At 38.9% G+C, this 22,699-nt stretch overlaps 2 protein-coding genes across 3 annotated transcripts; one reads left to right on the top strand and one right to left on the bottom strand.

The window, feature by feature from the left end:
- Nucleotides 1-1,308: 1,308 nt before the first annotated feature.
- Nucleotides 1,309-12,593, top strand: aga (aspartylglucosaminidase). 2 transcript variants are annotated; one of them, XM_068326108.1, is made up of 9 exons: nt 1,309-1,574; nt 4,256-4,409; nt 5,637-5,749; nt 6,174-6,286; nt 7,458-7,566; nt 7,951-8,026; nt 8,197-8,304; nt 9,611-9,744; nt 11,428-12,593. In XM_068326108.1, the coding sequence occupies exons 1-9, from the start codon at nt 1,469-1,471 to the stop codon at nt 11,526-11,528; spliced, it is 1,014 nt and encodes a 337-aa protein (XP_068182209.1). In that variant the 5' UTR covers nt 1,309-1,468; the 3' UTR covers nt 11,529-12,593. The 2 variants fall into 2 exon arrangements, with proteins under 2 accessions (XP_068182209.1, XP_068182211.1); XM_068326110.1 differs by lacking the exons at nt 9,611-9,744; nt 11,428-12,593 and adding an exon at nt 9,473-9,610.
- Nucleotides 12,594-12,735: 142 nt separating this feature from the next.
- neil3 (nei-like DNA glycosylase 3) lies at nt 12,736-21,690 on the bottom strand. Its single transcript, XM_068326107.1, has 10 exons — nt 21,500-21,690; nt 21,193-21,287; nt 19,565-19,699; nt 18,966-19,179; nt 18,060-18,134; nt 17,246-17,412; nt 15,781-15,944; nt 13,992-14,406; nt 13,491-13,617; nt 12,736-13,201 (listed from the first exon to the last, which is right to left on the bottom strand). The coding sequence occupies exons 1-10, from the start codon at nt 21,602-21,604 to the stop codon at nt 13,019-13,021; spliced, it is 1,680 nt and encodes a 559-aa protein (XP_068182208.1). The 5' UTR covers nt 21,605-21,690; the 3' UTR covers nt 12,736-13,018.
- Between the last annotated feature and the right edge of the window lie 1,009 nt (nt 21,691-22,699).

Genomic DNA, 22,699 nt, shown 5'->3' with positions numbered 1-22,699 from the left:
GGCCCATGCTTTGTTCTTGTTTGGTACAAAATGAGAGGATCCATTCCTGTCATGTTATCTGTTCTAAGGGACTCCTCTGTTAGAATATGTTACACTACAAAGTTGAAAGACAAATTCCACACCCAGCAGGAGGTGTACACTGTAGGTATGTGCCATATAATTGCCAAAACTTTTTACCACAGATTGTTTCCTGCACTCAACAATCGAGTGCCTCAAGTGAGGAGGTGTATTTGAAGGAAATGAGGAAAATAAAATGGAACACTGGGGGAAAGTTAGAAGTGCATAAACGATTTGATAATGCTTCTGGCTTTTTGTCTTAACATATCAATCAAAATGTTGATATTTGTCATTTGATCTTTCCTCGATAGACCAACAATCACTCCAATAAGCAGCAGATTAGATGTTCCTTTTGAAGTGAACGTTCCGATACAAGGGCTGTATGGTCAACATGTTGATATTTGCCTGTCACAACAACACTGACCTGAGCCAAGGCATTTTCTGAAGCACAAGGAAAATACTTACCTTGGTTTCCAAGCATCCCCACAGTGAATAAGCAAAGAGCATAGCTACTAAAAATTGGAGCATTTTTCATCTGCCTTAAAGAGGGCAAGAATGAGCACTCTGGTCTGAATATTAAGGGTAACATATCAGGATACTGTCCAGCTGACTTAAGAAATAAAAATAAAAATCCCTTCCATACTTTTATTTGCACACACTCAAGCCATAACATTACTATTAATGCATGTGCAAAATAATTGCACATGTTGAAAGTGTGATAATGCACTGTGAAGAGACATGCTTGTCACACATATAAACCTCATAGGATCGTCACCTGTAAGACCTGCATTGCTGACCTCAGCACTGGCAACCCAAAATTGGGACTCATGGGAAATGTGACATCATCATGACCGGTTTATACAGAATTTGTAATGGCGACAGTTTACGTTTCTTATTCATTAGATTTTAGTTGTAATGACATTGTCAGTGTTCACACTGCTCTTGAACTCCGATTCGGAGTTTCGTTTTCTCAGTCTGATGATTTCATATTTGTCTGTATTGTTCATATTGTCTATCAATATTTTAGGCTGAAGCCAAGGCAAGAACAGGATTTGATTGAAGCCTTTTTTTCCCCCCTACTACCTTTAAAATTTACTAGCTCTTGTTTTTGACTTGACTTGCCGTGTCAAAATATGGACATAAACGTGCTCTGTGTGAGAAAACCCACATCGTTCCCTTCCGTCTGGTCCCATTGTTGTACTGTCCCTTTAATGAAGGACACGCCCACAGAGCATGTGACACAACAAGGAAGTGCAGGAAGTGTTTAACAAGAAAGAACAAATTAAAGGCTGCAACAACCGTCTTGGCTTGTTAGTTTGTTGGAATTAATAAATATTTTTTCATGGCAGCGAACAGGAGGTGACGTCAGTCTCCCTCCTTGTTTTAAAGTTACTTCTTACTGTGTGTAAACATGACGCTGCTGTTCGTCTCTACCCTCATGCTGCTGTTCCCCCTGGTAGAGGCGGCCCGACCCGTCGTTATCAACACCTGGCCGTTCAAGAACGCGGCAGCTGTAGGTAGGTGACGTCATGCTGTCGTTCACTGAGAAAGTTCAGTCTGAGTACAGGTTGGGAATTCGCCAAAATCTTTAAACAAGCAAATAAAACCACCCCTGAAAGTAAAGGTCAGAGGAGATTTTAACGTTGGTCATAACATTTACTGCAAGTCCTGATTTCAAAATGTCATCATTATCAATAAAATTTATCAAAAATATTTGGATTGAACACTTGCGATTTCCAGGAAAATACTCCCTGGTCGTGTTTAAGGACTGTGAAGTATTTAGTTTATGGTTTGCTATAATAGAAACTTTTGTCAATTCTTAAACATGGAAAAATATACAGGATTTAAATGTATTTAATCTTAGCTAAAGAATTCTTTATCAAATAAGCCAAAGCAGAAGTGCAAAACAGCTACAAAATATCTGCAAAAGTTTAGAAATCACATTTTGTGGAGTATCAACAAAAGATATTTGTTAGCTGTGTGAATAATAATTTCTTTTATAAATATTCTTTTTTTAAACTTCCCTGAGTAATAGTTAAACTTCAGATCAGTCTATAACAAATGCAATAATACATAATAAACAGCAAGTAATATTGTCTGACAAATTTTTGAAAATTTCAAATCTTCACCTGAAAACAACATAATTGATCGTGTGAAGAGAGGCCGTAATCACCTGGCTGGTTTCTGATTGGATGGTTTCAAATTCACAGTCCTCAGGTTACATTACATGTGTCAGCTGCTGGAGCCTTACATCAGTAATGTAACGCACCACAACCACACGCTGACAGTCCCGCAGACAGTGTGCATTGCACTGAGGTTTTTTGCCACAGTTAATATATTTCTTAGTGATGTTCGTAATTATTATGATGTCCTTAAATCCATCGTTGGACGGGTTACAAGCAAGCCACAGATAAAATGCCATTAATCAATGATTTGTTTAAGTAAATCATGGATTGATTCATTCATTCATAGGTACTTTTATGTATTCTTTTGGCGATGCTGAAAACCTCGGGAAGAACACAGTACATAGAGCTGTTCATAAAGTCGCGGGGGCTACAATCACATGCCATAACGAAAAATGTGGTACACACATACATTTATGGAACACACAAATGTTACTGTAGTCAGATATACAAGTGGCAGTCATAGTAGGGAAGTAATATTATATCTGCATTGACACATTCGGCGATTTTGTGCCAGCGATCCTTGCGCCGTTTGGCAGCTGCAACTGTGTTGCTTTTTGCCTGGATTATTGATTTGTATTGCTCGTATTTATTAATTATTATTGTTTGCTCCTCCGTTGTGAAATATGCGGCTCGGGCCGGTTTGTTGCATGTTTGCGATTGGTCGCATGCAGCAACCTCTGCCCTTTTTATGTGAGCGCGCACAGATCTAGACTGGACAAGCCTGAATTGAATTAGTGAGTTTGGTAGCCGGCTTTATGGTACCGAAAATCCGGACGGTGGATGTCTCGGTAAGTGAAGCCAGATAAGTAAGAGGTTAATCAAGCTTTATGGTACAGGCCTCAAATCTCCTTTTTACTGACTGATGTGGTTTTTCGTTATGAAAAACTGTTCCTTGCACTTCACGCTATTTATTGGGGTAAGTAAATCAGGGAGTCATCCTTTGGGATAAATTCACACAATCAACCAAAGCTTCTATTTCGAGAAATATTACAAAAACCTGCCTTCTACATAAGTTGTACAAACAATTTATTATATATATATATATATATATATATATATATATATATATATATATATATATATATATATATATAAAAGATTTTCTTGCATTTCCTTTGAGCGTACATCCCATGTTTATTCTAGATTAGATATTTAAGTGTAGTCTGTGAGCGACTACTATTGATTCACCCGTGCGGATCTCTTCTCTTTAGGGGTTTACTGAAGCAGCTGCCAATGACAGACTAATCTCTTCTCCCATCCTGCTGCATTTTCTAAGTGACAAAGATCGTAATGCTGAGTCTGATATAAAAACACCATTACATCCGGAGACGAGCGTTTACAGAAGGTGGCAGACGAACATTTATAAATGGCTAAATCACAAATGGTAGGAGGAGGAATTTGTGGTAGCATCAGGCTGAACACAGTGCAATGGTCTGAGAATTTAGTGGCAAGCTGGTGACAGCGCTACCAGTTGGTGCATTGATCCCCCTTGGGTGCTTTGGGGGATCAGTGACCAAATGTTTATCGGCTCACACTCCCAGTTCAGGAGGAATCCATCACGTTGGTCATCTTCTGCCTCATCTGAACCTTTTGCTCATGTCCTCATGAGGTAAACTGGACAAATAGATTCAATTATTTACTTATTTGATACAGTCTGCGAGTAGGGAGATTGTTTAGCATTAATGGAAGAATGTAAGATTACAGTTTTAACCTTAATTGCGTCCAGATTTATTGCACATTACAAATTAAACTGACCTGAAACGATCTTGAAGCTTCAGAATGTTGTTGTGCTGTCGGATACTTTACATTTATAGTCAAAAATGTTAGACTCACAAGAGGCCGGGACACAAACTTTCTTTGTGTGGTTGTAAAGATTGGTAGAGACCTCCAGGATGAGGTGAAAAATGTAATATTATCTGACTCTTGCAGGATGTTCACTACCTATATCTGTTTTTTATTTTTTATTATTACATTCTACACTGAATGTTTGGCTGCTTTGTTTCCTACCATAGCGTGGGACACCCTGCAGTCGGGCGGCTCAGTATTGGATGCGGTTGAAAAAGGGTGCGCCCTCTGCGAGGTGGAGCAGTGCGGCGGCTCGGTCGGCTACGGTGGGAGCCCCGATGAGACCGGAGAGACCACGCTGGACGCCATGATAATGAACGGGTAGAGTAGCAAAATGGAAAATAAATTTGTCTCGGCTACTGGAACCGTACTGGACATTTTATTCCATTCCAGCTCCGATTCCTCCTTGAAGCATGTGTCAGGAAGAAAAAGTCCAGATGTATTTTAGCAAATGTTATTTTCCCGTGTTATTTTTGCAAAACCTTGAACATGAAATGATGCTCCTATTCAACATTCCTTAAGCTGAAGAAACTACATGCAAAATTTAGATGTAAATTTTTGCACAGTAATGACTTAAATTTCATTAGAAATGACCTAGATCTTTATGACTCTAATTAGGCACCTGTAGCTGTCAACAAATTGTTTGAATGCCTTACAGTTTAGTGTTGTAGTGCTGTATGTGCATCTTTAACATTTACAGGCACAACTGGTTGACCTTTTCAGACAGCCTATCCTCAAAAAAAGGACTAATTAAGATTTGTCCTGTGATATAAAAGCTTGCCAGTTTTTTAAGTCCTTAAGTGCAAACACTTACACACTCTGAAGTTGTCTTGGGAGTAAAATGTCAGCTTATAATGACAGACAAAAAGCAAGCAGCAAGCTGTTTTTTGTTTTTTTTTGTTGGTATTATTCTGCTTTCCTGCCTCCATTTTGCAAGAAAATCAACTTTTTTGATCACAGTCATGAATACATTGTGAGGACAGGATAGTCCGCCTCGAAGAACGATATATAGCTGCACGGGTGACTCGTGACGTTCCACCACTATGAGCAACTGGATCCGGATCTAGATAACAATGCAGATCTGGGAGATTGAAATACATATTTGGAGCAGGGCATTATGTATTGGATCACAGTATGGTGATGGAAAAGTGTAGAGACACAGCACTGCCTCCAATATGGAGCTGAGATAATGCAGTTTCTGGAGTCATGCATTTCACGCATCTGTGGAAGATAAGAAATAAATCTGTCCTGGACATTATGGAGAATCAACTTTTTGTAGATAAATTATAAATTACTGATGGTGGACACAGGGAAAGGGGTTTCCAGGGTCATGCATCCAATAATCTTTCATGAGGGAGACCCGAGTAAAGCAACTTTGTGTGTGCCATGCAATGTAATTGCATAGGGTTTCACAGTTAACATAATGCAAAACTTGTGGGTTTGTTTTTTGCCCCCAATTTTTCACACAGATTAGAGGAGTCACATGACAGTTTGCAGGGATGCGTATCTGCAGTAACATTATTTTTCTCTGCAATTTGGTGTGTCCAGAGATACGATGGAGGTGGGAGCAGTCGCAAATCTAAGAAGAATCAAGAATGCCATCGGGGTCGCTAGAGCCGTGATGGAGAGAACCGAACAGACGATGCTAGTAGGAGAGTCGGGTAGGAGCACGGATGTCTGCTAATGCAGCTCAATATCCCCTTTGGCTTTTGCACCTAAAACAACTACCCAATGACAGATTGAAAGCTCATAATACAACTCCAACCCCAAGAATTTGGAATGACTTTGCTACCATTATTTGTTTGATAGTCAAGAAAAACAAGTTTCCATCATGACCTATTTTAGTCTTCTCCTTAAAATTCAGCTCATGAAATCAAATTCTACTCTGTACCCAGCCATCGTTCTTAAAGGAATGATGAGGTCACCGCTGTTCAGAGCAGAAATGATTGTGAGGCTTATCCTAAATTACGACCCTTTATTAGATATAACCTTATTTATTTATGACCCTTTGTTTTCTTAAAACCCAAGGTCATCATGGCCTGAGATGTACCAATGATCTTCTGAGAATTATTTCTGCTTTTACAGCCACTATGTTTGCAGAGAACATGGGCTTCATTGCAGAAGACCTGACAACCACCAAATCTATGAATATTTTCTCCCAGTGGCTGAAGGGCAACTGCCAACCTAATTATCGAAAGGTTTGTGTGTGTGTGTGTGTGTGTGTGTGTGTGTGTGTGTGTGTGTGTGTGTGTGTGTGTGTGTGTGTGTGTGTGTTTTAGAATGTGTGTTTTTTTCTCACTTGTGTTAGCTATGGGCATGTTGTTTCTAAAAGACTGATATTTAAGTACGGGAATTGACAAGCATACTAAAGTAGTTCACAAAAAGTCGGCCCTGCAGTAGGTGATGCCTCACAGCGCCAACTCTCTTATTTTTTAAGACGAACCAGTTCACGTCCCCGATGGCGGCTCTAGGATAAGGTTGATTTGTGCTTTTTAAGCCAACGCCAGAGTTCCCGATAGAGTTTGCAGTGTGCTATTGATCGAACTTCCATTTTACACTTGGGGCTGTCTAGTTCAATGACAGTCCTCCACAGACGTCCACTGAACTGCTTCACTGTAAAGCACAGGAGAGAAGTACCTTCTTCAAGGTGACATCGACTTATTTAAGAGACGAGCAGCTTTTCTCCAGAGTTTCCTTGAACTACTCATGATGTTAAATCACATTATTTAGTCCGATAAAACCAAACAGGCGGACAAAACATTCAGCAGCAAATAGTGACAAATGGTACAAAGCAGAAAACGGTTGAGAGAACAAAATAGAGAATCCGTCTCCTTACTCGTAGGCATTCAACACGTCCATAAATTACTTGACAGTCCCATATACTTTTAGAAATTGTAAGAATGCCAAAGTCACAGAAGAACTGTATGTGAACTTTTTTAATCACTAACCAGAATATTTTCCTGGGGTTTTCCCCTCACCTTCATGAGATGTAATATAATTGACTTTGCTTCATAAATAATGCAAAGACTCTTTCACAAAGCCGACCAGTTGATCTCAACGTTCCTTTATCGATGGCCTTTTAGGTATAATTCTGATACAGGTACACATTTTGTGGTTAAAAAAAAAAAGGCCTTTGATTTAACATTTCACTTCACCTTTAATGGTTCTCAATTCAATTTGAGTGACCGTTTAATTCCACTCAGAATATCACCTTTTTTTAAAGCAGTTTTTCTTTCTCACACACCTTCCGGTCAGACGCAGGTCATGCTATACTTGAAGACAGTGATAAATGTATTATTTTATTACATCATTTTATGTCATGGATAAAGGTGTGTCATAAATCAATAATGTTTTCTTCCCTGTCCAAAGAACGTGGTTCCTGACTCTTCCAAGTCCTGTGGACCATACAAGCCGAGCGCAACACTGAAGCAGAGCAACAGGACACAGCATGCTAACCCAAACTCCCACGACACCATCGGTAGGTTTTTACTTGTGAAGTCTGTCATTTTGACACAATTTAGTATTTTAGCATTGAACCCAGACGGTGATAAGAGACCTGTGAACATGAGACAGACTCATTGAAATAGAAGTCAGCAGGGAAAAGGGAAGCTTTGAAGTCTTGACTGAGTTGAAAAGAATCACATCTAACAAAAAAAGTGATTAATGATGTACCTGGCCTCTTTTTAATGAAATCTGAACTCGACTCGACGTTCAGGTTGGGGTACCTGCAGCCGCTAGGAATGTGATGTATAAGTACTGCCTCCAACAAGGGTTTGAAATAATTTTATCTAGCCATGTGTAGCTGCTGGGATACCCCACTGATGACCGACGTTTGATACGATTTCTTTTGTTTCTGTACCAGGGATTATTGCTCTTGATCAAGACGGTCATGTGGCTGCTGGTACATCCACTAATGGGCTAACTCACAAAGTTCCAGGGTATGTTCTCGAGATTATACGGATTTTTAATGTGTCAAAATTGAGTTAAAAAATGGCCACTGGAAATAATGCTAACCTTACAGTTTTTACTTTGTTTTATAGGTAGTTAAAAATTGAGGATATGTGCTTGCAGTATTGTTTTGTTTAAACCCTGGTTGACTCCTCACTAGTCGTGTTGGAGACTCTCCCATCATTGGAGCTGGGGCCTATGCAGACAGTTCGGCTGGTGCCGCCGCCGCCACCGGAGATGGAGACGTCATGATGCGATTTCTGCCAAGGTAAACAACCATATTCCTTCTTTTATATATATATATATATATATATATATATTTTTTTTTTTTTTTTGCTACGACCCCGGGTCAGTGTCTGCTTCACGGCACAGAAGAAAAACATAAATCCATCAAACAGGACATTATGAAAGGAATTCCAATCTTCTCAACTACATATTTTCTCTTATTTGTTTATTCCCACTGAAGTATAGAAATCATATTAAAGAGGATTTGCTCTGGTGTCGTCCTCAGTTCAAAGAAAATATGAAAATAATTTCCCATTACAAAGATTCAGCCATCAGAACTTCCTGTTGTGCGGCGAGAGACATGTTGCTTGAATCTCAACTGCACAATATCTCAAATGCACAATAACCAGGGTTTATTTCCTGGCCACCGTTTTGAGTAATAGGACTGTTACACTGCTTTTTTTTTTTCCTTGACAGAGAAATGATGTTTCAGAAAATTGACATCTCTGACACGTGTAGTTTTTAAACAGCCAATTTATGGCGTGAACTTCGTGTTGCAATTGGAACAACAGCATTATAAAGAGTGGAAGCATGACTACATTGCCCCAAATCTGTCATTTGGACATTCCCCAGAAGAGACGAGATTTTACTTAAAATGCTGTTGGTGTCTACGTTATAATATGGCGGTCTCTGAGAGGGTTATTTTTTTGTAGATTTATTTATTCAGGATAGTTAGGTGAGTACACAATGCTTTTGTTATTTTTTAAGCTGTACTCCACTTTGCAATCACAGTTTTGCACCCAGCTACACCTCAGATGCCTGTTTCAATCAGACTTTTCTGAGTCACTTCCTTGAACCAGTGGGTGTTGCATTTTTTCCACCAAGACCTCGCTGCAAGCGTACTAACAAGTGTTTATCCTTCATTTTCCACATCCACAATTTTCCTCGCAGTTCTAAATGATGAAGATAAATCTGTCTTGTTTGTCTGAACGTTACCACAACGACCGATCTTGATGTTCGCTTGCGTTATGTGATGCATTCAGATGTAAAGTACCTAAAGGGGATAATTTTATACAAATTGATATGATTGCTGTCTTATGCACAGAATAATTCCCATGATAAATGTCTTGTCAGAGATGTTTTTCGACAAGAATTCAATAACCTTCCACTTTAAAATCTAAAACTTGCATTGTTGTTTTCTACATTTGAAGACTGACATTGAGAGTTGTCCACATAATATTCAGCCCACGGCAGAAATCTCAAGTACATCCATATCCTCATCCTGGTTCGTGGCCCTGACAGGACTTGTTAGTTTGGCTCATGTGCGCCACGTGTAATCCTGCCAACAGTTACTTGGCTGTGGAGCTGATGAGAGCCGGGGCAGATCCCTCGACAGCCTGCGAGACGGCCATATCCAGAATCAAGAGGCATTACCCACAATTCTTTGGAGCAATCATCTGTGCTAACACAACAGGCCATTATGGTGAGTGTAAAGTTCACAATTATAGACCGTTTAGCTACAGCCAAAGGCGCACAATCACTGACCTTTAAAGACCACTATTAATGTAAACTGATATCTGTGTCGGAAATGTATTGACAATTAAAAAAGGGGTGAACACCTAACCCTGACTGGAGGCTGCTAACTGGAGTGCTAGGTGTGAACTATGTCAGTGAGGAGTGCTCCACACTCTGGCCAGACTGGGGGGAATCATCCTGAAAGACATATTATTGCATTACGACAGATTTGCAGGTGATTTTGAAGCTCACGCTTGTAGAAGTAGCTTTTTTTAATTTTGCGTCACTACATTAGCTAAATGTGCCCCTTCAGCTAGGTTCCTGGTTGCATTTAATTTTGTTACAGCTGCATCAATATACTTTTTCCCAAACCAAATTTAAAAAAAAGAATGTATTGCAACTAATTAAAAAAAAATTTCAAACCATTTTAAAACCTTTTGTTTATATATTTGAATTTGTACAATTCTAAAAATGCACCCCAAGGACAGATGAAAGGGAAGATGTAGGCTTTTGCAAAAGTCTTTTTGTTGCCCATTTCACACTAAAGAAGCGTGACTCACAGCTGGAATATACAAACCATGGCGGGGGCACGGCCTCACAAATATAGCCTTTTGACAAAAGCACAAGTTTATTCATTCAATTAGTCTCTAATGGAGACATGAGAGCAAATAGAAATGGTGCCATGCTGCCAGCCACACTGGATCGCCACTCAGCCTTCATTTTCTTGAGAGGAACCAATCTAAATGTAGATGATGTCATTACTCTGCAGCCATTACACTGTGCAATCAACATTTACTAAATAATGATACATTTAAGCAAAAAAACAACAACAAAAAAACAAAACCTGCCCATTGCCAGTTTAAATAAATGTTTACCTTAAGACTCATACAATAAAAGAGATGCTCAAGTCAAATTGCCCAGGGAAACATGAAAGGGACTAAATGGACTTTGCTTCATTGGCTGCCTGATGTAGCAAAACAACAGCAGACTGAGAAATGAGACGAGTGGATCGACTGTGATGACAGGCCTTTGGACAAAGTGCTTAAAAGCATGTTTAACGTTAAAAAGGACTAGAAGTAATTTGAAGTTAGCGTTTTTTCCAAACAACCTAAAGATCACTTCAAATGTTGAGATCAAAGGATGACGTAAATGAATGTCAATTTGTCAACGTTTTGTTCATAATTTCACATTTCTTAACCTGCCTCCTCGATCTGACGCCTGACATCTCCACTTGAACTCCAGCACAATCTGCTCCACGATACCTACTGACCAATAATCACTTTGTTCTCATGGCAACATGGCGGCAGCTTAAGTGGCGTGACATTTCCCTTTCTGCCTTCAGAAAACACATGAAGGTCTTTTGTGTAGTTTCCCTGTGATCAACAGTTGGGTGTGCAATCATACCGAAACGACGTTGCGTGTCCTTGAAATCTGACAAACGGGTTGGGTCGAATTTGTTTTTCTCAAAGACATTTGAAAACCTAATGTTCCAGGCATTTATTCTTACATTATTTAAAGCCATGTTTACTAAATATGAAAATATTTGTTGTCTGCCTTGTCATTTTTACCTGTTAATACCAGCATGAAATAGATGAAAAGATTTTGAAAAAGTGTTTCACCTGTAACATTGATATTCTTTTGTCTTTTAAAGGTGCAGCTTGTAACAAAGTCCCTGCCCTCTCACAATTCCACTATATGGTGTCGACCTCTGAGATGGACACCCCCCTCCTAAAATCTGTCGACTGCTTTTAAAGAGTGTGTGATTGTTCCAATCTGACAGGTGTAAAATAGCCTTTCACCGCTTGCCACAGAGTGGTGCTCATTGATTTTCATATTATGAGTCTCCTTGTTTGAACTTTACCCCAGCAGGGGTGCATTGTCTTTTCTTGACATGTGATGATTATTAGATACCCACAAGTAAGACTTCGAAATAATAACACATATACAAATGTTTGAATTAAAAAGCATTACAAATGTATTGATTTCTGAAAGACGCCACCTTCAGGATGGTTCAACTGTAGGCCTCCTGTCCTCAGACACCAGTTCAGCTGAGTGAAAGAAGATTTTTTATGGTTGTGACAATATGGGCCACTTTATCTTCCCACAAGAATCTCATTAATGTCTCTAAGGAGGCTGGAAGGCGTTGACATGTATGCTCACACTCTGTGGTGAAGTTACATCATTCCTTTCCCATCGTTTGCTGAAGCTTTATCAGAGGACTGTCTTTGTTACAGAACACCCATATTTAGGTGTATATTTGGAAGATGTAAGCTTCTCAGGGTTTAGCAATAAAATAATACCATTTAGCAGCTGTTTGTCATAACCACATTAGACAACAGCAGTTTAAATAGCTCAATACGTCTGCAGACAACCTAAAATGTTTCGATTATAATGTTATGAACTGCAACAGACATGATGCAGCTTCTGGCATTCCTTAGGGATCTCATCCCTTTCCTCCTGGACCAGGGGCACCAGTTTTAAAATATTCCCGATTTGAGGTGCCACAAACCACCACCTTCAAATCCCAACAGGTTTTAAATCGGGTAGCTGTGACGGCTACTCCATATTGTTCAGGGAATTGTTCTGAGACCAAGCCTTGGTTTTGCATCATTCTGCTTGTAGAATGTCCAATGAAGGCAGGTATTTTACTTCCTCTTCCACACATGCAGCTGATCTATGAACCAGAGGTTCCGGTTTGGTTTCATATCTGTCTGGTTTGGTTTGCTATTCATGGAGTTGTCTAATTCTGAGACAGCACAAGTCAAAGTTACTTTTGTGTTGAAGGTGGGAAAACCTGTTGCAGTGCAGTATTTAAAGTATAATGTTGATTGGATTATTGCAAACAGCTGAAAATAGTGTAGCTGCCAATGAAGTAAATATAAAATTAGGGTTGAATAACTTTCTAACTGAACAAGATGAAGTGTAATGTGGAAATGCGTGTTGATGCATCACACCGTACTCTCGCTCCTTCAGTTTCTTTATTCAAGTATTTTTCTCATAATTTGATTAAAAAACAGACAAGACAGAATACAAATAAAATGCTAAGAGACTCTTTTTAATAATTCTCTCATACGTGACTTGCAGTCTGACAGCTGGCAGATGCTCATTAAATGTATGCTTCAGAGCCAGGTCTGTATTTAATGAACATAATGATGAGTTCCTGCTTTGCTTTCTCTAATCATTTTTTTTCCTAAATGAAAATGCAGTAAGCATCAGGTTTTACTCAGAAGTCAAGTCAGAAATCAACATCCAGGGAGGATGGACTCCCCTGGTTTGCTGTCTGCCCACTGGAAAAAGTCACACTGTTTACCCTTTTGATGGCTGCATGTGAAGAACTGGCGACCGTTGTTAGGTCCTAGTTTGAGAACTGTCCTCATTAAACAGCGTTTCCCATGGTGACACAAAGGGAAGTGTAAGTCAGCCCACTGTGAAAGACGTAATAAGGTTATATTAAAAAGTTATCCCACAATAAAAATGTTTCGCGTACTGACTTCAAAAACTTTTGCCTAAAATACGTGCATATTTTTATTATTTTGTATTATTTGTCAGACTCTCCATGTTTTGTTTTTGCCTTCATGCAAGTACGAAGATGATCTTTAACGTCAGTGTCTGCCATGGTCAGTCAATGGAAACATTTTAATGTTTGTGGACAGGTCAAAACTAAATGTGTCTGAAATAAAGTGTAGTTTGCTGTTGAGACGTGATAATGTTTACCTCAAAGAAGTTACACTTGGTGTTTGTAGGAAGCGAGCAGGTGTAGAACTGTCGTCCTTTATTCTCCCCCTCCTTGTGGACGACTCTGAGGACCGCTGGACGGCGGTGGGAAGCACAACAAGGGACGCTGGGAATGGGAAGAAATGGAAGAGCTGCGTCTTACTGTATCTACTTTACACATACTGACAGTAGTGAGGAAAGAGTCTTATTAGTTTGAAATAAATTGAAAATAAAACATGTATACCTGTCACATCAACCCTTATTAGCTAGTAAACAACCTCTCTTCAGCTGTGTGTGGTGATATATAACACACATTTGCATGGTATTCCACAACGGTTATGTGTCAATCTAAGCTTTTTTTTCCTTTCTTTTTCTTAACAATGTGGCATTAAAAATTCCACAGTCAGACATTTTTTTTATCCCACTTATCTCCCTGAAGTTGCAAAAAACTTCGCCTATTATAAACTTATTCATGAAAACCCAAGCGAGAGATTCACTCACCATGAGTTGGGGGTTCCATTTTGAGCATTGTTACTAGAAAAGGGGCTGTGATCAATTCTCATTTTCTTGGATGGGTGACTGTAGGAGGCCACTGATTCCCCATTGGAGATCTCGGCACTTTGCCTCTGCCAGCCACCAGAGGCATAATTGGGGCTTGTTGTCCCTTGGCAGACGTTGTATTTATATAAACCTCGCTCTGCCGCCAAGGAATTCAAATGACTGCTGGCTGTGGTGAGTGGGGAGTTTACAGGCTTTGGCTTCTTGCTCAAGTCAGAGAAAACAAGGGTGGAAGTCCCAAAGGCAGATCTCCAGTTGACTTTGAGCTCCTCTTGTGGTTTCTTGAAGGCAGTGCAGGGGTATTTAATCAAATGAGGACTGAAGGGTGACAGTTCTGCACTGACGCTGTCTTTGTACGCTGTGAAGATGGAGCCGGGGTGAGAAAACTCATTTCGTGTGCAGCAGCTGCACTCATAAAATTCAGCTTGTTGTTGGCTATAAGTGGTTATCTCGCAATAAAATTTACCAGTAAGCACCAGACTGCTGTGTTCTGCCGTCAGATAAAATGTCAAACAATCTGCTGTGCTGAAGATGCCCCGATGCACAAAATCCTGCGAAACGAGCCCTCGTGCGATACAACTTTGAAAATAAGTCGATGTGTTCAGTAATGGTGAACTGCGTGACAGTCATTAACTGCTGCTTCCATCCCTCAGAAACGACCGTTAGTGTACAGCACCCTTGAGCAAGGAAGGCGCTTAACCCCCAGCTGTTTTAGGAGAGCAGTTCAGCGGTCAACAGTAAAAGATGTAAATACATAACCGAAAGACACAAAGTCTAGAAGTTGGGGAAGTGTGCTTAGTCAACTTTCCCCGGAGATATAAATGTCCATTATTAATGTCCACGTATTTTTAAAGGGATAGTTTTAAGGCACTGCTATCATCATTATTTACTCACACCTCTGCTGGCGTACTTTTCCTATTTGCACATTTGAGGATCCCATTAAAATTCAGGTGGTTACAAGAACAGGCACTTTAAGGGGTATTCACTGCCTTCATTTTTCTCTTTACTCCGATTAGCAGGAAAAGATAGTGTCAAAGAGAAAAATGATCTGTACACACCGGGTAAGACAATATGCTTTCTATAAGCACTATAAATGTAGCAGGATGGCAAAAGATGCAGGTTTCTGTCCTGATTATGTGAACCAGCAACAAATCAACACACCGTCACACATGTGATAGGAATTCACCCGTCCTGAGAAAGATCATTACAAATTGAATCATAGGGACAGAAAGTAGTCAGGAGGCGTTTTTATGCAGCCGATCAATAGTCCTGTCATTTGATGAAAGTACTCCATTTGAAATCTGTGAGCCTAAAAAAAAAAAAGCCTAAAAGAAACAAATTTTAAAAAAGCATTTTATTGTTGTATGATGGTTGCATGAGAGGGATGGCAAGGACATTTCATCCAAGCACTAATTCACTTCTTCCATGTCTTTAGATGGAGAAAAAAAATGGCTGACAGACACGCTCATTACTTGTTCAGTAACACACACACACACACACACACACACACACACACACACACACACACACACACACACACACACACACACACACACACACACACACACCTACTACGTCAGCCTGCTTGACTGCAGACTTAAACACTAAAGCCAGACGGTACACGAGATCATTCAGCTTGACAGAAAAACCAAAGCCACTGTTTTATCTCTCGCTAACAAGGACATTCTGATGGCTCGCTGCATTCAGAGACTGTAAAAAGCATTTTGCTCACCCTCTGGTCTCGAAGTGAGGCAGGCATCACAGGATTTTGCTGCCGGCTGGTTGATGAGTGTACAGAGTGGACAGGCCCAGTCCTCTTCATCCTTCTTAGCCACATTATCATCGGTCCTCTCATTGTAGGCCCATCCAATCAAGCTGTTCCTGACAGGCAGTTTACTGCACAAAGGAAATAGAATAGCAGCTGTTGGCCAAAGATGTTTACTTAGTAATAATAGAAAAGGAATAATGTTGTATAAAACCATGAAAACGAGGTTCTGGTTTAGTCGAGTTGTAAAACTTAAAGTAAACGTTCTCCCTTTAAAATGAATTCACTCATTTCACATCAGTTGATCACATGTCTCTAATTCCAGAACTTGACTGTAGTATCTTGCAGTAAAATTTTTGTATCTAGAAGCATTATCAGAGTTTAAAAAATGATTATTGCTCAAACCGCATTGCTTTATGGTTTCTGCGTACAGCTGCAGATTCTTGATTACTTCAATTCGAAGCATGTCATCCTTGGAAATATATAATCAACATGTGCCACAGATATTAATTATTGAAGAGCTATTATTCTGACTAAAGTAGAAAAATACAAGCTATGAGAAACAAACCAGACAAGTATTTGTGCAACAGACGAAGATGTGTGAAAGTGTGTTCCAAACACACACAAAAAATGCTCTAAGCATGCATGTTAGGGTTCTGACATGAATCCTGACTATGTTTGACAAGAGGGTAAATCTGCCAACAGTCATGGAGGGGCAAAGTAGCTATGGCTGTCCTCACAGATGTCTTTATCAGCTGTGTAATGCAATGTAAGGGCTTTAGACTCTAACCCCTTGCAAAGCTTTGCTCAAACACAACCCAGGAGGTGTTGAGCCTGTGCCCTGTCTGGCAAACAGGGCCTTAAATACGCATTAATTTCCCCTCATAACACTTCCCACTCCCTGCCAAGCCCATCTGCCTGCAAAAGATGGCTTCTTCAAATGTGAATGTATTATCTGAAAGGCTCTGGAACTTTCTGCAAAGACTATGCTCTGAAAATACATATAAAATATATTATCTATATATTTTATTAAATTCTAATGTTATTGCTGTGATTTTCATTTATACATTTTGTATGAGCACTACAGGAAGGAGTCTGAGAAGTGGGAGTTTTAGTGGTAATGACTGCTGCACCGTGTCTGTTGAGCACATAACAGTAAAGAACTTACACTCATTAAAATGCATTTGGAGGAATTACAATCCAACAAAAAAAACACATTTTACCCGATAATGAAATGTTTTATTGTGAAAAATTAATCAAGCATCATCCAGCTGACTGCTCAAAATTAATTTGCAGGCCAAACAATACTTACCTCTCATATAAAACTGTCAGTCTACACAGAAAGAAATCCTGTGACTGAAAAGTGGGCCTGGTGAAAAGAATCATTTCAATACTGTTGCCAGTAATTAATATCTTTGATAAAACTATGTACCTGATGTTAATTGTACTGGGATCGCCGTTCTGGCAGCGTTCGCAGAAGTAAGTCATCCTGCCGTTGTCTCCTAGACGACACACCGTGATGACATGAGAGCACTGGCCACACTGGGGACGCTTGTAGACTTTGTAATGTTTGTGGAGAGCAGAGCCGGATTTGCGGCACTGATTGAGACGAGGAAGGCAGAGAGGAGTGAATCCAAAGATATGGAGGAAGAGAACAATACAGGAATATTTGCTCTGTCAATTTATTATGCAGTGTGTTTTGGGATTATGGCTTAATCTACTATTGCAAATCAGCCCAAATCAGCTGTCGCAAAAGGACACACAAACCGGCACACGCATGCACACCCAAACGAAGAGGGGAATGCAAACAGATGGTTTATCGTTGCTTGTTTTTCAAAGTGTTCTCAAACCTGTGTCGTAACACCTTATCATGTGTTTTACAGAATGGTACCACTCATCCGATCGTTGCCTATGAATGGCTGAGCTCTCTGGAGATGTCCTCCTCAAACCCAGTTATATAATTATTACCTGTTATATATGAACTTGTGTACCAAACACGATTTCACAACTTTGACCTCGTACCAAAAGTTGCTGGCCTCAAATTCAAAATAAGTGTATGTAGTTGTTGAGCTAAGTACATTAACTTCAGTTATTAATGTCCTTTATTTTTTCATCATATTGATTGGAAAATTGACACAAATTGTCACTTTTTTTTTACAAGGTACAGTAATCCAAAATGTTTAGAGAACTAAATTATTTATGATATGATTTACAGATTTTATGAAATCTTTTTTGAAATGTCTCACCTTGTAAAACAGAAGTGTAAAATCACGGGTCATTTTCACCAAGTGGTGGATCTGCTCATCTGTCAGCTGTTGAACCTAAGAAAGAGGGAGTGAATAAACCTCTGTACAGCTCTTCATTTCAAAACAGAATAATCAGTAATGCAACCAAAAAAAAATCACACTGGAAGTAAGAAAAAAAAGATAAAAATTATGCAATGGAGAATATTTATTTACATGTATATGCAACACTTGCTGCCTCCACATACAGTAGCTCCTACAGTATACATAATGACCTGTAGTACACAAACACACCAATTGCAGCTCTTTCAAGACACCTCAGGGTTTTATAATGGAGGAGAGGCTTATAGAGATTCAGTGGTCCCAGAAGAAAGAAGGCAAAAAACTCATAGATTAATGTTTTGGTCTGGTATGCTACATTCTTATAAGTCATCTAATATTTTCTAAGGGGAGCAGAGCAGAGCCCCTGGTAATATTCTGCAAAATGTCTCTCACTGGCAGTGAAGAAGGTCACTCTCGAATCACATTTGTCTTTTGTAGTTAGTGTAATGAAAATATTCCCCAAAGAGCAATGTGAAGTACCGGTTCTTCACGATTCATGAAATACATCTCCCCGGTAAGGATTAGAAAGTATTTAAGTGATATGTCACATAATACATCATATATTATAAATCAGAGCAAAACCCTTATCCGTGTCTCAAGAAAGAAAGAAAGCATCTTGGTCTCTAAACTTCATCAAGGGGGGTGGCGTGCGCAGCATGCACCGCAATGCACTTTTTTAAAAATTATTTTCAGTAGCATCCTCCTCTTTCCAATGCAATGACTTAAACTTTATCTGTGACAGTTGTCTTGCATTTCCCCCCTCTTTTTTTCCCCTCTGCTGAACACAATCCATCATCTTTTTCATACCTTCACGGTTGGGTGGAGGCCCGAGTCAAACAGGGCTTCATTTTTAATGATGTTGCCAACTCCTGGCATGACGGCCTGGTCTAGGAGAACGTCACAGAGCATCCTGCTACTCTGGCTCCTCACTGCTTCCTCAGAGCGGGAGAAGCTGAATGCGGAGGAGCAAACATCCAAAGCCTCCATCGCCTTCATCCGTTGTTCGCAGTCCTCTGTCAACCTTGCCAGAAGTTGTTTTTTTTTTAAAAATCTCTAGGAATACTTGGAAATGTACGACCCTGTCAAGAGGTCAACTGGTGTACTCTTGAGATTATATGTTCCAAAAGTCTTTTCATATATATTCTGTTTGTTTGTTATGAGATAAGGTAGCACAGGTGAAATTTTCAGACAGGGGAATTAAATGTCTATCTGGCCACTGAACAGAACACCAAGACCTAACAATCAATGAGCAGGACAAATGTCAAGTCACAGAGACTGTTTTCATGCAACAACACCAATGCTTCAGACACAGCCTAATGTAGGGCATACTATCTGAATGAGACCAATACCCCCAGGTGATCTTCTGTCACCTCAATCTATAGCGGCTATGCTGCCGTACCCGTTACCTTATTTCCACAGTACTGTCATAGAAACACACGGTATCTTTTGTCAGGCGTATTTCCAGCACTGGTGTGGAACCAGTCGTAGCCTTTCTTTCAACAGGGTTGATACGCATCGATCCGTTCATTCCAAAGTGGATTCTGAAAGATGCAAGCATGAAAGAAAGAAAGCGCAAAAGAAAAGGAGTTATAGACCGTGTGTCTGAAATACAAGATTTCACAGCAAAATGACAAGACGGTAGGGGTGGCAGTTGGCCATGTAATAGAAATGTCACAGGCAACTTAACAGTGGCTTGTGGGTCAATCAAAATGTATATAAACTGCAGAGGTGCTAAAGCAAGGTGCTAACACCTCTAGCTGCTTGTTCACTCTACATGAGCTGTATAGCAAATCTGCTACATTTCCTTTAATACAGTTGTATGATTGATATTATAGTCTTGTTATAAATGCATATAAATTCAATTTCCTATGCATTTGTACTTATTTCTGCCCCACAACAGCCAAATTGCCCCCCTTTGTGGGATCCACAGAGGATTATTAGCTTAATAAGAACTGGCCACCCTGTCATTCAGCCAAGCTTCATCATGACATACAAACCAATAGATCTGACAGGTCAAGTGTGTATGGTTAAGGGTTTTCAGGAATTTAATCAAATTATGAGACCATTTTCAGAGTTTCAGCTTTATTGCCACTGCTATTTTTTATTCTATATCTCTTCTTTTAAGTGTTTTATATTTAATTTTGATTGCAACTGTTTCTTTTTACACTTTTTACTAATGATACATACAATACGTAAAATCTAGACAACATAGAAAAATTAAAAATAATTTAAATCCCCATCGTCACTTTTATTAACTGTTTCTATTAGATGTTTTTAACCTTTATGCATAAAGCAATGAAGCCGCCCCATTTCCAACTTGAACAAGCTGTAAGAAAGAAGTTTCATTAAAAGTTAAAATACAACATGTAAAAGTAACATGTCAGTCTTTAACTGGAAGGCCAAGTACCATATAGGATGAACTTAATCATACTCCGTGCACAGCTTGAGTCGACCAATTTTTCTGTAAATGCATTTCTAGCTGCTGTCCCCAATCAATTTTGCTTTTGGCAACAGTCACTATCAAAAGACATGGATCGCCAATAATTATTGGACACAAGAGATTTCTGAAGAGGTTTTAGAGTCAGAAGGTCTTAAAAAGCTGCTGGTTAGCGGGCAGAAAAGGGCAAGAATACACTACAACTTGGCACACAAATGTAAAAATTATATAATATATATATATATATATATATATATATATATATATATATATATATATATATATATATATATAAGCAGGAAGTAGCCAGATGGAAGTCTGAAGATGAACTAGACTGATTGCCACTGATTGCAGTGACAAAAATGCTGAATCTAAGTCATCAGGAAAATTGTACGGTTACACCTCATCCATCAATTTCTAACCCTTTGGCCTTTTATATGGAGTAATTACGTACAATAAGATGCAATATATCGGGAATCCATTATATGATGGATATATATGATAACTAAGCCCAGATTCCACAATCGTATGACAGACATTACTTGGAGCTAGGATTTTATTGATTGCAATTAGCGTGAAGTGTGTGGTAAACATTACCTCAAAGCTCTGACACCGAAGTACACGAAGAGCTCCTTGCCCAGAGTTTTAACACAAGTGTACTGACGACCACACAAACTATGGAAGTTGGTTTTCTGGAAACAAACCAAAAAAATGTTACCATGAAGACGCAAAACGAAACGGGTCGAATTAGCAAGCAGAAGTAGCTAGTTGTATATTGCATATACTACTGTATAAAACAGTGTGGGCACTTATATAAAGCTAAACATATAAAAAATATATAATGTAAGGTCATTCGTGCTAGCTAGGTTTAGCTTATGTTGCTACGTGTTTAAACACGATATACCGTCGAAGTTAACAAGCTGCCTCTCATTTCTTTCACTTCCTGTCCTCCCTGAACTTTTGCACGGATCTTCTCCCCGTTTAATGTGCAACCTGGGCCTTCAACCATCTTCTATTTTTTTATTTATAAACCTATTCCACGGCAAACTGTGTCCCAGCAGTAATCTAACAGCGTCACAGACAGGTCGTTGTCATTCCCCGCCACGAAATTCAATATGGCGCATGCGTGTTGTGGTTTGTATCCGGAAATGGGCGTCACCCTTGGATGTCGAGAGATGTACAGTATAAGGTTCATACATACAGTATCATACAGTATAACAATATTTTAGATGACTTTACACAGATTTTGAATTTTCCTGGGGTATTGATGTGTCAATAAGTCAATTTAATTAATGTTTGACTGTAATAATTAAGTGGGTGTTCGTTTAATTTTTTTTTAGTAATTATTTTTAGTATGGAATGCAGATCAGCATAAAGCAGTAATAGTTGAATACCTCCTGTCACATTATTATTATTATTATTATTATTATTATTATTATTATTATTATTATTATTATTATTATTATTATTATTATTATTATTATTATTATTATTATTATTATCATTATTATTATTATTATTAATTTTATGGCAAAGATTATAAATTACGTTTTAATGTTAACTGCAGGTTGTTGTTGTTTTTGTATCAGCAGCAAAAGTGTTGTATGACGGTGGCAGTGATGAAAAGGACAAGCAATGATGTAACATTGATTTTCCGCACTTTTTTCACATAGTACGCAATCAGGAGAAAAAAAGCAGCAACAAAAAGCATCTGATTGGAGTAACCAGGGGAATTTTTTTCTGTAGTGGTTTCTGTATGGCTAATAAGTGCTACTTTAGAAATTAAGCACTTATTCACAGTAATCCATCACTTAAAGTGGCTAAGACATTATTTAGGTAGCATTAATTATTTCCTCACTAATTTACTTTTACTTACTTACATTGTTCATTTTAATATGTACATGTCTATTTCAGATATAGGTCACATATTTCACATCTGAGATTGTGTTTGCCATTTATTTAGTCAGGTATGGCCAGAGACAGCAATTTTTATGGGATAAACTGTATTATTCCAAAAAAAAAATTGTAATGGGAATATGTAATTTTTAAATGCCATAAAGCATTTATAACAACTAATGACTCACTGAGTAAAACAAATTTGGAA

The sequence above is a fragment of the Antennarius striatus genome, chromosome 10 (genome assembly GCF_040054535.1).
Source record: "Antennarius striatus isolate MH-2024 chromosome 10, ASM4005453v1, whole genome shotgun sequence".
NCBI lineage: Eukaryota > Metazoa > Chordata > Actinopteri > Lophiiformes > Antennariidae > Antennarius > Antennarius striatus.
Note: the sequence above shows the minus strand (reverse complement) of the source record. Positions and strands in the feature narration are given on the sequence as shown.

What these genes read in the sequence shown, in the direction of transcription:
- neil3 (XM_068326107.1), bottom strand. Translation starts at nt 21,604, where the DNA reads ATGGTTGAAGGCCCAGGTTGCACATTAAACGGGGAGAAGATCCGTGCA. An exon ending in GCCTCCACCCAACCGTGAAG is followed by an intron (nt 18,135 to 18,965) that starts GTATGAAAAAGA and finishes CCTCTTTCTTAG; the next exon opens with GTTCAACAGCTGACAGATGA. An exon ending in AATGGAACCCCCAACTCATG is followed by an intron (nt 13,618 to 13,991) that starts GTGAGTGAATCT and finishes TCCCATTCCCAG; the next exon opens with CGTCCCTTGTTGTGCTTCCC.
- aga (XM_068326108.1), top strand. Translation starts at nt 1,469, where the DNA reads ATGACGCTGCTGTTCGTCTCTACCCTCATGCTGCTGTTCCCCCTGGTA. An exon ending in AAACTCCCACGACACCATCG is followed by an intron (nt 7,567 to 7,950) that starts GTAGGTTTTTAC and finishes TTTCTGTACCAG; the next exon opens with GGATTATTGCTCTTGATCAA. An exon ending in ATGATGCGATTTCTGCCAAG is followed by an intron (nt 8,305 to 9,610) that starts GTAAACAACCAT and finishes TCCTGCCAACAG; the next exon opens with TTACTTGGCTGTGGAGCTGA.